The sequence below is a fragment of the Arachis hypogaea genome, chromosome 12, assembly GCF_003086295.3.
Source record: "Arachis hypogaea cultivar Tifrunner chromosome 12, arahy.Tifrunner.gnm2.J5K5, whole genome shotgun sequence".
Taxonomy (NCBI): domain Eukaryota; kingdom Viridiplantae; phylum Streptophyta; class Magnoliopsida; order Fabales; family Fabaceae; genus Arachis; species Arachis hypogaea.
In genome coordinates this window covers 109033067-109047644 of record NC_092047.1, presented here as the reverse complement: position 1 = coordinate 109047644, position 14578 = coordinate 109033067, and the positions used below count along the sequence as shown (strand labels likewise).

The following is a 14578-nucleotide window of genomic DNA, read 5'->3' as shown; positions in this document are numbered from 1 at the left end:
GCAATAAAGTACAGATTGACTACTGCACCCGTGTTCGTATTGTCTGAACCAAGTGAGTCGTTTAAAGTATACTGTGATGCATCACTGAAGGGCTTGGGGTGCGTTCGGATGCAGGACCAGAATGTTGTAGCATATGCCTCACGGCAATTAAGGCTATGAGATGAACTATTCGACACATGATTTAAAACTTGCTGCTGTTGTGTTTGCTTTAAAGATCTGGAGGCACTACCTCTATGGCGTTAAGTTTCATGTTTTCTCAGACCATAAGAGTTTGAAGTATCTTTTTGAGCAGAAAGAGTTGAATATGCGTCAGAGGAGATGGATGGAGCTTCTGAAAGATTATGATTTTGAATTGAATTATCATCTACGAAAAGCGAACGTTGTGGCGGAGGCTTTGAGTCGGAAGTCTTTATATGTAGTTTGGATGACGCTACAGGAAGAAGAATTACTAAGGGAATTTCAAGGTTTGAATTTGGGAATTAGAGAAGAATATGGAATTTTGTGTTTGAGTCAGTTGCAGAATTCAAGTGATTTTAAATCACAACTTTTGAAGGCTCATCGAGACAGTGAAGCATTACGTAAGGTATTACCAGCAGTTGAACAAGGAAAATAGTGGAGAGTGTCAGAAGGACAGAATGATTTGTGGAGGTTCAAGAACCGGATTGTTGTACCAGATATTGGAGACCTGTGACAGAGTATCTTGAAGGAAGTTCATAAGAGCGGATTTTCAATTCATCCAGGGAGCACTAAAGTGTATCAGGGTCTGAAAGTGATGTTCTGGTGGCCAGGTATGAAGAATAATGTGGCATTGCACGTATCTAAATGTTTAACATGTCAGAAGATTAAGATTGAGCATCAGAGACCATCAGGGACCCTTCAGCTTTTAGAGATTCCACAATAGAAATGGGAGAGTATCGCAATGGATTTTGTCATAGGTTTGTCTAGAACCCAGTCTGGTTGTGACACTATTTGGGTGGTTGTGGACCGATTGACAAAACCAGCTCACTTCCTTCCCATTCGAATAAGTTGCACAATGGAAGAATTGGCTCGAATGTAGATCAAAGAGATTGTCAGGTTACATGGCGTGCCTTCTACCATTATATCTGACAGGGATCCTCGTTTTACATCAAGGTTCTGGGGAGCTTTTCAGCGTGCATTTGGGACTCAGTTAAGTTTGAGTACTACGTGTCACCCTTAGACAGATGGTCAGTTAGAGAGAACTATTCAGACCTTGGAGGATATGCTAAGGGATTGTATTTTGGACCAGCCGGCGAGTTGGGACCGGTATATGCCATTAGTGAAATTTGCTTATAATAATAGCTACCATGCGAGCATCGGAATGGCTCCATATGAAGCTTTGTATAGTAGAAAATGTCAATCTCCGCTATGTTGGTATGAAACTGGAGAAAGAAGTTTGTTAGGGCCTGAGACGATAGCCGAAACCACTGAACAGATAAAGAAGATTCGTAGTCAAATGCTTATAGCCTAAAGCCGCCAAAAGAGCTATACTGATCAGAGGCGAAAGCCTTGGGAGTTCGAAGAAGGAGAACATGTATTTCTGAAAGTTACACCAACCACTGGAGTGGGAAGAGCTATTAGGACTTAGAAACTAAATCCCCGTTATATAGGACCATTTGAGATCCTGAAGAGAATTGGGCCGGTAGCCTATAGAATTGCCTTACCATTATGTCTTTCGAATTTGCACGACGTGTTTTATGTGTCACAGCTTCGAAGATATACTCCTAACGCAAGTCATGTTCTGGAACCGGAACCGATTCAAGTAAGAAAAGATCTAACACTTCCAGTAATTCCGGTAAGGATTGAAGACACCAGCATTAAACGATTACGTAGGAGAGGAATATTATTGGTAAGAGTAATGTGGAGTCGAGCTGGTATTAAGGAACACACTTGAAAACTCGAATCAGATATGCGAAAGGACTACCCATATCTCTTTTCAGATAGTTGAATTTGAATTTTGAGGGCAAAATTCTTTATTTGGTGGGTAGGATGTAAACCCCAGTTAAATTAGTAGATAATTAGTCAATAAATTAGATTTTAATAAGGAAGATTAGAAACACAAATATTATATCAAATTAGAGTAGAGCTCATCGAAACGAGAATTTTGACACTAATTTCGAAGAAATTGGTCCAAGATTGGACCGAACGGACCGAATCGATTGAACCGGATCTAAACCGGGCCCGTGGGCCCAACCAGCCCAGCAACTAAATGAATTAAAACCTCTCTTCTTCCTCAATCAGCATAATCACGCTGAAGCATAATAAGGAGAAGAGAAGCCATGCGAACCCTTACGGTAAAACTCAAAGTCCCGTAACTTCTCCGTCCGAGCTCCAATCGCCGCACCGTTTGCGGCCACGCGTTCACCGCGTCAAGCTTTACGTTTCTACCGGAATAATTTCATAGGTAACCTTCTATTTTATCTCAGCCTCTTCTTCCCCAATTTTTGGAAAATTAGTGGAGATATTGAATTTCTTTGTTCTTTGATGTTTTAGGATCCAATTAGCTTGAGAAAAATATTCACTCTTGCTTATGTGAAGCTTGGATAAGGTGAGAATACGATAATTTTATTTTAATTTAATTGAATTTGAGTTTTGAGTATTAAATTGGATATATATGTGTTATGAATGTGTATTAGGTTGAAAATAAATAATTGGAGCTCAAAATTGTGAATACTGGAACTTCGAGGAAGCGAATTAATTGAGGTTTTGAGGGCTGTATTCTTTAGGAAAATTGTCTTGGAATAATATTTGGGAATCGGCTAAGGTATGGTTTAGGTTTCTTGCATTTAATATATAATGTTCTGTGAAAACTTAGGCTAGATGACCATAGGATAAGTTGGAATGTAGGTGTATATTTAATTTTTAGTAATGGGTTGATGAATATGCTTGGTTTGGTTTGGTGATTTGTTTGTAAGATGATATTGGTTGCTAGTTGGATCTTTGAAAGGATATGTGATTGAATTGTTGATTATATGGCTATATTTTGGTTTGGTTGAATGATGATTGATGAAAAGATATGGAGCTTGTTGAGGATTATTGTTGGCAATTTGGATTGGTGGTAATAGGTTTGAAAATAATTGGAATGGAAATTTTGAATGAAAAATGAGATATTTTGTGTTAAAAGCCTAGGATTTGTGAACTTTGATTTTTAGTTAAATTTTAGTTGTTGGATTTGAATATTGTATCAGTATAATTGTTGATCTGAGGTAGATTTATTGTGGTGATTGTTATGATGATGAGGAAGGGTATGTTGAATTGGAAAGAATGCAGGTTTGGACCCGAAAAGGGTGGCAAAGTCCGAGTTTTAGAGGAGATGCTGCCGAAATTTTATAAAAATTAGAGATTTTGTTTAGATGATTATTTAAAAAGATTTAGATTCAAAGGTTATATGGTTTGATTTTGAGTTATTAAGAAAATGAGCATGTTTAAGTTTGATTCATTTAGAAAAGAATGAATTATGTTTTGAATTGAAACTATTGATGGACGGAATGGGAGGTGTGATAATGAAAGATAAGGATTGAATATGATTGATGTATGATAATGAATGAGATGCGATTGAGAATGATGTGGATGTCGATGAATTATAATTGAATTATTTATATGGCTTGAATAATTTAATGATCTGAGATACGAGATTCCCTGGATTAAGTGTCGTGGCTTGCCACCACGTGTACCAGGTTGAAAACTCGATACTCTGTTGACCCTACGACGTAAGTGTGACCGGGCACTATATAAATTCCCGGGAATGTTACCCCTATTGAGTAATGTTGATTATTTGAGATAAAGCTATGCATAGACTCTTGGGGATGCACGTCGGGGGACAGTCTAAGGACAATTCAGACTTGTCGGGTTGGCTGGATAACCGACAGATGAGCCTCATCAGCCATAGGACAGGCATGCATCATCTGCATATTACTTGAATTACTTGCTTGTGCTTTAATTGGGTGTGCCTATATGTACTTGCCATGTTAAATGTGTATTTGTTACCTGCAGTATTTGTAACCTTCTTGTACTTGCCTTTATCTGTCTATTTGTCTGTGAAAATGCATGATGGAGTTGGAGGTATGGAGGAATGGTAGTATGGGACTTAGATTTAAGGTTAAGTTAAGTTAGGTTTAAATATTCTTAGAAAACCACCTTTTATGGCTTCTGTTTAATACTTTAAGCTCTATAATCTGAGTGTCGGCGTTTTAGGATTGCTTTGGCATTCCCAGGACCTTATATATTATGTGTGTGGCACCTTTACCATACTGAAAACCTCCGGTTCTCATTCCATACTATGTTGTTGTTTTTCAGATGCAGGTCGAGAGGCATCTCGTTAGGCGTCTGGACTCTTGAAGCGGAGTGGTTACTGTGTTATTTTGTTATGCTATGATGTATATATATGTACTTAGCTTTCTCTTCACATAACTTATTCTTTTTTATCCTCCTAGAGGTGTAAAGAGAGGCAGGATTTTGTTTATGTACATTTGGGTTTTGGGTATGTATATATGTATATATGTGTGTATATTCTCCGGCCAGTCTTGACTTCTGATGAGCGGATCATTTATACTTTTTTTGGCATTGTTTTTACATAGTTTTCAGTATGATTTAGCTAGTTTTTAGTATATTTTTATTAGTTTTTAAATAAAAATTATATTTCTGGACTTTACTATGAGTTTGTGTATTTTTCTGTAATTTCAGGTATTTTCTGGCTAAAATTGAGGGACCTGAGCAAAAATCTGATTTAGAGGCTGAAAAAGGACTGCAGATGCTGTTGGATTCTAATCTCCCTGCACTCAAAGTGGATTTTCTGGAGTTACAGAAGTCCAAATGGCGCGCTCTCATTTGCGTTAGAAAGTAGACATCCAGGGCTTTCCAGCAATATATAATAGTCCATAGTTTGTCCGAGTTTAGATGATGCAAACTGGCGTTCAACGCCAGTTCTCTGCCCTATTCTGGCGTTAAATGCCAGAAACAGGTTACAACCTGGCGTTTAACTCCAGAAACAGCCTAGGCACGTGTAAAGCTCAAGTCTCAGCCCCAGCACACACCAAGTGGGCCCCGGAAGTGGATTTCTGCATTATCTATCATAGTTTACTCATTTTTTGTAAACCTAGGTTACTAGTTTAGTATTTAAACAACTTTTAGAGATCTATTCTGTACCTCATGATATTTTAGATCTGAACTTTGTACTCTTTGACGGCATGAGTCTCTAAACTCCATTGTTGGGGGTGAGGAGCTCTGCTGTGTCTCAATGGATTAATGCAATTATTTCAGTTTTCTATTCAAACATGCTTGTTTCTATCTAAGATATTCATTCGCACTTCAATATAAAGAAGGTGATGATCCGTGACACTCATCACCATTCTCAACCTATGAACGCGTGCCTGACAACCACCTCCGTTCTACCTTTGATTGAATGAGTATCTCTTGGATTCCTTAATCAGAATCTTCGTGGTATAAGCTAGAATCCATTGGCAGCATTCTTGAGAATCCGGAAAGTCTAAACCTTGTCTGTGGTATTCCGAGTAGGATTCAAGGATTGAATGACTGTGACGAGCTTCAAACTTGCGAGTGTTGGGCGTAGTGACAGACGCAAAAGGATCAATGGATCCTATTCCGACATGTTCGAGAACCGACAGATGATTAGCTGTGCGGTGACAGCGCACCTGGACCATTTTCACTGAGAGGACGGATGGTAGCCATTGACAACGGTGATCCACCAACACACAGCTTGCCATAGGAGGAACCTTGCGTGCGTGAAGAAGAAGACATGGGGAAAGCAGAGATTCAGAAGATAAATCATCTCCAAAACTCCAACATATTCTCCATTACTGCATAATAAGTATTATTTAATCCATGCTCTCTTGTTCATTTGCAAGTCAACTGATAATTATAATTGATATCCTAACTAAGGGTTACAAGATAACCATAGCTTGCTTCAAGCCAACAATCTCTGTGGGATCGACCCTTACTCACGTAAGGTATTACTTGGACGACCCAGTGCACTTGCTGGTTAGTGTTACGAATTGTGAAAAGTGTGATTTACAATTTCGTGCACCAACTTCGCAGGCTGAGCCAGGAGCTCGTTATTTTGTATCTTTGAATCTCTGTTTCTGTTTTGGGTTACTTTACACTTGACAGCAGTAGCTTTCTTAGCACGTAAGTTAACTCGTTTCTTGAGCGTTGCGCTTTTATTTCGCGATTTCTATTTTCTCTATTCTTCAAGACTCCTAGCATATTATAATTCTTCTACTATTATATATATACATTTTATTTTAGAGGTCATAATACCACACCACCTCTATTTTATGACTTAAGCGTAAAGTTCTGTGTGGTAGGGTGTCACATCCTCTTTAAAGTAGCATTATATATGCACAAAAATGATAAATCAATTTTTTTTCTGAACATTCTTGACTTAAGAATTTAATTTTTGCTCTATTAGTTTGATTTAGCCTCCATTATTTCACTTTTTTTTGGATGCTTGTTTAGTGAATTGTTTTAGACTTTTAAGTTCCCTAAAAAAAGTGAACCATTCTTCCTTAATTTGTTTTACTATTTTTGGATAAAATTTCAATAACAGTTCCAAAAATTTGTCATCAAGTTTGAACTAAGTTACTGGACTTGTTAGTATTTGGACTCATACACAAGTTTGGGCTTGCAACAAAAATATTAAAAATATTTGATAACAAAAAAATTTTAGTCAAAGTCATCAATTAAAATTTATTTTATTTAGTATTTATTAATTACTATAACAATTGATAAATACTAAATAAAATAAGTTTTAACTATTTTTTTTATTTCTCTAATATTATTAATTAAAATATATATATATCAAACAAATTTTTAGACTTTTAAATTCAAGTAAAAATATATTTGTCATCATCAACAAATTATTATTTTCTAAACTTAACATATATATTATATTGAAATGCGAAATAGTTTGATATATGTAACACCAAAACCACTAAAAATAATAGTTTTACTACTAGAAAACTAGTTATTACAGACGGATATTTTTGACGAATTTTATCTCACTAAAATACAGACAGAATTTCAGAAGAATTTTTTTGTCGAAAAACATAAAAAATAGATTAGCATACATTACAAACGGAAAAGAGAATCCGTCTATAATTCCGTAAAAAAAATTAATTTTTTTTTCCATGAAATAGTTACAGACAAATTTTCCGTCTATAATTAAATAGACAAAACGCACATTTTATTAAATTATTACAGACGAATTTTCGTCTGTCTGTAATTTAAATTAAATCCGTCAAAAATATTAAAAACCCTAATTTTATCCCCTCCCATTCACACTCCATTCACACTCTATTCGAACTCTTTGCCCACATCCTTCAAACTCTTTCCTCTGCAGCCCGCCGCCCACAGCCACCGTAGTCTCTGCCGCCACTGCAGCCACGCAGCCCCGCATCAGCCCTCGCAGCTCCCCGCAACCCCCACAGCCTCGCAGCCCCGCAGCGGCGCAGCCACCGCAGCTCCTACACAGACACAGCCTCCACCGCCACCGTAGAAGATCTGTCGCCGTTGTAGGAAGCTGTGTTGCCGTGATTGGAAGCTTCCTCGCCGTCGTTTGGAAGCTCGTTGGCCGTCTCCTCTGTTCGAGCGCTCTCCTTCTCTCTCTGTGTCGCCGTTGTGTTTCTGCCACTGCCCTTCTTCCTCGCAGCCGGTGAGTAAATGCTCTTTTTCTCCGGTATTGTGAACAGCTCCTTTTTCTCCAGTGTTGGATTTGGAGTATATGTATGCTTATTACTGAGTGAATCACATTGAAAGTGTAATGCACAGTTAGTGCTTGACAAAATGCCTAGCTGGGTTTTGCTGTTCATTTTGATCATGCTTAGGTGTGTTTATGTGTGCTTATATGGTTTCATGGTTTATGTGTCTTTCAAAGCAATTATTAATTGGGAGTCGTAAAAAATTCCTCTGATTCTTCCAATGATTCTGTTGAAAATATAAAATCATTTTTCAGGTATCTGCTTTGAATGAGGCAAGACCAGGAAGTGTTAAGTCAGTTTTTAAAGCTTGGGAGGAGCGTCTGAATTCTTCTGGGGTAATACATTCAACAATCCACTTTAGCTCCTTTTTTTATTTTCACATTGAATGAAATGAACATCTCGCTTCCAAGAAAAGTGCTTTGCTCTCTTGTGCAATCTGAGTGGTGTTATTAGGTCAGAGTGGTGGTAATAAATATATCACTAACTGAGTAACTGAAACTCTAAAAGAATGATGATGGTTCTAACAGAATTCCTAGGATCATATATATATAGCTTCTAATGGTGGATCCACTTTTGAGATTAATGCTCAGGTTATTACTTATTAATTCATTATTAATCTCATCGGCATCATATATATATAGCTTCTTCACTATATATATAGCTTCTTCGAAAATATTAGCAAAATTCGTTCCAAGAAGGTATTTATATACATAAATCTTTCTACTATTATTTTAGAAACTAAGAGTATATATATATACACATTATTGCTTTCAAATTAATTAATTACTTCATGTTTGTTCTACATCAGAACGAGCTGCTGTTTGCAGAGATAAGATTACATGCAGAAGAGGGTAAATGTTTGTTTTTAACATTGATTATTATTTCTTTAGATTATATGGCTTTCAAATGTTGGTGACAACTAAATGTACTAAACTACTTTAATTTACAGGAGGTAGACTTGCATAACAACAACCAGTTTCTTAGAGCTAAGGTATGCATGTGCATATTTCACATAACATATGTAATACCATGGCTAAAAAATATTTTTTGTTCTTTAACTTTCTTAAAAGTTTTTAAAATATTCTTAAATTTTATTTTATTTTAATTTTGTCTTAAATTTTTTTAATTTACATAAAATATATTAAAAACAGTTAATTTTACTTTTAATATTTTTATCTCTGTGATTTCTTTTAATATTTTCAATGAGATTTTTATATCTTTTATGAGATAGATTTACCTTGTTGGTTTAAAATTTTCCTGAATTTTGATTAAATTGAGCAGGAGAGAAGTGATTGATGAAGGAGGATGGTTGCATACAGGAGATATTGGAATGTGGTTACCTGGTGGTCGTCTCAAAATTATTGATAGGTGAGATAGTACCATCCTAATTATATTTCATATGTTTTAGTACTAAGCATGGCTTCTTAAAGTACTGTCCATCAATGAAGTGATACTAATCCCGTTGGGCTGCACATCTGCTGTGTTCATTGAGTAGACTATCAATGCATTTTAAGGTGAACCTTAGTATTATCTTCTTCAGGTGCTCTGTTCAATGAATGCCATTTTTGCAAGACTTATAACTTAGCATTACTTCCATTTAACTTTTATATATTGGACTTCAGACAAATGAGCTAAAGCATATATTATTACTATCTTCCTGTCTACTTCTTAGCTACATGTAATATAGTGGCAGAGTTTCTCTTATTTGAACCATTGAACCATTTTATTCTCTTATTTGCAGGTATATATATGGCAGAGTTTCTCCTAAATTAGATGTCTTTGCTTTTGGGGCTTTATGAGCTTATTTCTGCTAAAGAAGCTGTGATCAATGGTGGTGCTGATTAGATTGTCCTAATAAACAATTGGCTTACTTCAAGTAGGGTTGGATCTTTGAATGATGACCATATTTCATTTCTTAACCGAATTTATGCTTTGTTTATCTGAAAATTAGAGCTGCTGTGAACTATGATAGGTTAGTTAATGTCTTAATGCAAATGCTTGTTCTCCCCCCCCCCCCCCCCCCCTCTCTCTTCTGAGTTAGTGAGTTATATATATATATATATGACAAGTCTTCATCATATATCTGTGACATTCAATTTTGGATGCCATGTTGCATTTTCAATGAAGAAATTTAGGGAAAATGAGTTGTCCTTCATAAATTGTTGAAGTCTTTGAGATATTTCCTTAAGCTGTGACCTTTAATTGAAGGTTTTATGTTGCTTCTCAATGACCTTTTATGTATGTTTCTCAATTTTTCCTTCACTGTTCTGAAAATGCAGTCCAGCTCCAGTCAAGTTTAATTTGCAATGAAGTGTTTTCCATTTAACTATGGAGAGAAAAAGGATGATCCTAAGAACTTTCTATCGTTTTCAGGTCGGTCCAACATGTCTACTTATGTTGAGGGTGAGATGAAGAGATCTGGTTCCGAATTGAATTCTCAGGATGTCTCAGACAACAGCACAGATTCCTTCAGGAGGAATGCATTTCCAAGTATGTCACAGAGACCCAGCAACCTCAGAGTATTCTCTGTATCCGAGCTGAAATGCCACGAAGAATTTCAGCCGGTCCGTTATGCTTGGAGAGGGTGGGTTTGGGTGTGTCTACAAGGGACTTATCAAGAGTGCTGATGATCCTTCTTTTCTAATTTTTCCGGTGATTTTTGTGGCAGTTTCATCAAGTTTTTGTCATGCACCACCCTCCTTCACTTCCCTCCTCATCCAACGGTTAAGATATTATTTTCTTCCTCCTCCTCTTTTTTTTTTTAATAAGTCTCAATATATATTTATTATAATACAGATATATATATATATATTGGGTGTAGAATGCCGGGATTTTATTACTACTATTAGAATTGCTACTATTATAATACAAATATAATCAGTGGATCAGAGCCTAAGACATTTAATTCATCATTTCTATGTATTTAGTTGTTTTCATATTCTATATATTTGTCAGATGATATATCAGGAAAAAAGAGAAAAAAAAACGCAAAAAAAGGTTTTGCACTTTTGCTTGCCGTGGCTGGTCTCTATTCCTTTGGAAACTTATTTGAGATGCAAGAGTAGATTTTTGTTATTAATGCCATCAATTAACTTATTTTTCATGCAAATTGTGGTCAATGATAGCATATTTATGGCTGAACAACCTAATTCTGTGTTACTTAGGTGTAAAAAATACATTGTCAGAACCCATGAAATACACTGCCAGAACCAGAGAGAACAGTCCAAGATCTTCTGGTACCTCACCGCTTAGGACTCTCAGAATTCAGTCTTTGGGAAAGCTGAATCCAATTGATTTGAAGCGCTTGTCTTTCCATATGTCACCACCTCAGAGGGCAACTCAAAACAAGAAGATTAATGAGGAACCAGACAGAGAAATGGAAGTGGATCACAAAGATGTAAAAGCTGAAAAGGATGACACACCAGAGTTATAGTCGATAGTTTTAGTATGGTTAAACAACATACTGGGAATTATAGTTGATGATCAATACACTTTGTTTATGTTTTAAATTATATTGACTTGTTTGTTTATAGTACTTTTCTTTTAGTTTGATAATACGATGAATTTGTTTATTTTTTGAAATATTATAAATATTCGAATACAAATTAGATAAAAATTTGTATTAAATTTATATTTATTTTGTATGAAAACAAGTTTATTTTGTAATTGAAAAATAAAAAAATTCTATTTTACCTTATTGACGGATTTACAGACGGATTTTCTGTCTGTAATCAAAGTGAGATGATTTTTCAAAGTTCAAATTACAGACGGAAAATCTGTCGGAAAATTCGTCTGTAATTACAGACGGAAAATCTGTCTGAAAATTCGTCTGTAATTACAGACGGAAAATCCGTCGAAAAATTTGTCTGTAATTACAGACGGAAAATTCGTCGAAAAATCTGTCTGTAATTACAGACGGAAAATCTGTCGGAAAATCCGTCTGCTTCGGGAAATGGATGGAGAATTTACAGAGGAAAAATCCGTCGGTAACTGGTAAAAATCCGTCTGTAATTTTCCGACGGAAAAAAATCTGTCGGTAAATAATTTCCGACGGGGCTTTTACAGAGGGACAAAATCCATCGGTAATTTCGTCGGTAACCAAAAATCCGTCTGTAATTAAGACTAAATCCGTCTGTAAATCTGTCTGTATTAATCCATTTTCTAGTTGTGTTTGACGATATATATCGTTGAAAGATTTTTCTGTTTTCAATTTCTACATAGATGGCATAATTGTATGCTAAAATAAAAGGATGATGATTGTTTGTGATCAATGGGTATGTCTAAAATGAGCACAACAATTATGTGCTTATTGGATGCGCCACATTTATATAGACCATTAGATTTAATTAGATGAAAATCAAAGGCTAATATGAAAGAAGAGTATTGATGGACTCTAATAAATACATAATATCCTAGTACATAATTAAATGCTTTAAATGGTAATACTTTAATACGCAATACTTTTAAATGGCAACAAAATCTTTTATTCTTAAATAATTAAATATAAAATATATAAATATAAAAATATGAGTATTTTTTATTCAATAAGATTAATTATTATACAATAAATTTTTATAATATTAAAAAATTATATTAAAATAAAATTTTAAACTGTAACATAAAAATATAAAATATAAAATAATTAAAATTTTATTTTATATTATTTGACAAATAATTAAATTATTATATTCAAAAATTTATTAATTAACTAATTTTGTTAAAGATATTATTTTATTAGTATTTAAAATATTTTATTTCCTTCTTATTTTAATTTTAGTTTTTGGTTAAAACTATTTTTTTCAAACATATGTATTTTTTTAATTTTCATCTTCTTCTAGGTAATTAAACAATCATAATTGTACATGGTAGTCGCAGATATAGTTAAAGAGATTTGAGAGTAAAATTTGCAAAAGAATAATTGAAAGAACAAGATAATAATATAGAAAAATAGTATTTTGGGATTTAATTTTGACCTAATAACAAAAATAAAATATTTTAAATATTAGAGATGTAATTAAAATTTAATTCAAATATTAAAAACTAAAACAATATCTTACTCAATTATTCTTATTCCATTTATCTTAACGTTTAAAAAGAATACATGACTTTCTAACTAATTGTATGATGATTATTATAGTGATTTTTTTTTAAATATGAGAATAAATAAATAATTGACAGAATTTCATATATTGTGGCTCCTCCTTTAGTTGGTGCAAGAAGGAGCGAAGGACTACTCAATTAGACCATCGATAAAAATGTGTAGATAAAATGTGTGTTAAAATTTTTTAACTAATATTATCGACGGTTTTAAGTCATCCGTAATAATAAAATAATAATAACGACGACATATTTGTTGATATCTTAAGACGTTGTGAAAATAATTAATTTAATTGTACTAACGGTAAAAGTAGGGGTGCACAGATCTGGCCTGGTCCAAAGGCCCGGTTCGGTCCCGAACACTTTAAGGACTAATTTGGTGTGATTTCATCGGGTTTAGGGTCGGGTACGGGTCTCAAAAATAGACCCGGTCATTATTTCGGGTCGGGTCCGGGCCATAGCTCGAGTCACCCGAAGTCGGCCCGGTGGCCCGGTCATCATATACAATTAATATTTTGTGTTATTAGTGATGCATCATGACTATTCTTATGTGGAATTTAAGTATTGTAAACCTTAATATTTTGTGTTATTAGTCATTATAAGACTATAAATTAATATTTTATGTTTAGAATGCATAAGACTTTAGACTAATACATAAAATTGTGTTATTTGTATTGATTTAAATGTTTGATATTATTAGACAATATTAGTATTGAATGTGGTTATGCTTTAGTATTGATTGTGGTTATTCTTTAATTTTGAAAAAGGGTTGGTTCTTGTTATATTTTTCTAAGTGAATTTTACCATGTTAACTAATGGTTGGAGTATTGGAAATTTGGATATTTTTACATGCTAGCTTACAAGAAGGTATCAACGTAATGTAATGTTAACGGTCCGGTTTTCACCCGGTATAATTATGGCCCGAAAGTGTATTGGTTTCATCGGGTCTAGAGTCGAGTTTGGGTCTAATAAATAGACATGGTATATATTTTGGGCCGAGTCTAGGTCACATCAAATCCGACTTCACCCAGTCCATGTGCACCCCTAGATAAAAATATACTAAAAAGTATAAATAGTACTGAGGACTGTTGTTGGTATCTAAATTTTTTTATACGGATACATATTATTATTATCATTGCTGTTTTTGTTTTTCTTTTCTCAAAAAATAAAAAAAGAAAATCATCAAAAACTACAAAATATATATTTCAAAGTTATGAAAAAGTTTTATGAAATATATATATATATATATTTTATTTATATATTTTATATTTTTAATTACGTAAACTTGATTAGTTTAGATCTTACTAATATAAGTAAATATGTAATATAATAGGCATGTTTTTAGAATTATATTATTTATTCTGTTTTAAAAAAAATTTAAAAAAAGAAAAAGGTTAATATTTTTATGTATTATATATAATATTTTAAATAAATTATATTTTAAAATATTTTGATGAAAAATTATATTATATAATAATATCTTTAATAAAATTAGTTAGTTAATAAATTTTGAATATAATAATTTAATTATTTATCAAATAATATAAAATAAAATGTTAATTATTTTATATTTTTATCTTACAGTTTAAAATTTTATTTTAATATAATTTTTTAATATCATAAAATTTTTTTGCATAATAATTAATCTTATTAAATAAAGAATACTCATATTTTTGTATTTATATGTTTTATATTTAATTATTTAAGAATAAAAAATTCTGTTATTCTTTAAAGTATTGTGTATTAAA

General features: G+C 33.5%; 1 protein-coding gene and 1 long non-coding RNA gene across 7 annotated transcripts; both read left to right on the top strand.

Annotated features, from left to right (window-relative positions):
- Window positions 1-2257: 2257 nt before the first annotated feature.
- On the top strand, window positions 2258-5290 carry LOC140177363 (uncharacterized). Of its 2 annotated transcripts, none has more exons than XR_011869207.1 (4): window positions 2258-2422; window positions 2512-2566; window positions 2655-2782; window positions 4315-5290. It is a non-coding gene; the product is annotated as an uncharacterized lncRNA (long non-coding RNA). The 2 variants fall into 2 exon arrangements; XR_011869208.1 differs by having other exon boundaries at window positions 2263-2422; window positions 4702-5290.
- A 2014-nt stretch (window positions 5291-7304) lies between these two features.
- LOC112728177 (uncharacterized) lies at window positions 7305-11364 on the top strand. Of its 5 annotated transcripts, XM_072209687.1 has the most exons (9): window positions 7305-7687; window positions 7988-8068; window positions 8542-8584; window positions 8683-8724; window positions 9015-9101; window positions 9475-9609; window positions 10107-10297; window positions 10402-10456; window positions 10898-11364. In XM_072209687.1, exons 7-9 carry the CDS (start codon window positions 10118-10120, stop codon window positions 11164-11166), a joined length of 504 nt encoding a protein of 167 aa, XP_072065788.1. In that variant the 5' UTR covers window positions 7305-7687; window positions 7988-8068; window positions 8542-8584; window positions 8683-8724; window positions 9015-9101; window positions 9475-9609; window positions 10107-10117; the 3' UTR covers window positions 11167-11364. The 5 variants fall into 5 exon arrangements, 3 of the variants coding, with proteins under 3 accessions (XP_072065788.1, XP_025633997.1, XP_072065787.1); XR_011868888.1 differs by lacking the exon at window positions 10898-11364 and having other exon boundaries at window positions 10107-10317; window positions 10402-10749; XR_011868889.1 differs by lacking the exon at window positions 10898-11364 and having other exon boundaries at window positions 10107-10223; window positions 10402-10495.
- Window positions 11365-14578: the final 3214 nt, after the last annotated feature.

Bases quoted from the DNA above. Each gene is read 5' to 3' on its own strand.
- LOC112728177 (XM_025778212.3), top strand. From the start codon at position 9,029: ATGAAGGAGGATGGTTGCATACAGGAGATATTGGAATGTGGTTACCTG. The intron at 9,102-10,106 runs GTGAGATAGTAC...TATCGTTTTCAG, and splicing joins CGTCTCAAAATTATTGATAG to GTCGGTCCAACATGTCTACT. The intron at 10,457-10,897 runs GTTAAGATATTA...TGTGTTACTTAG, and splicing joins ACTTCCCTCCTCATCCAACG to GTGTAAAAAATACATTGTCA.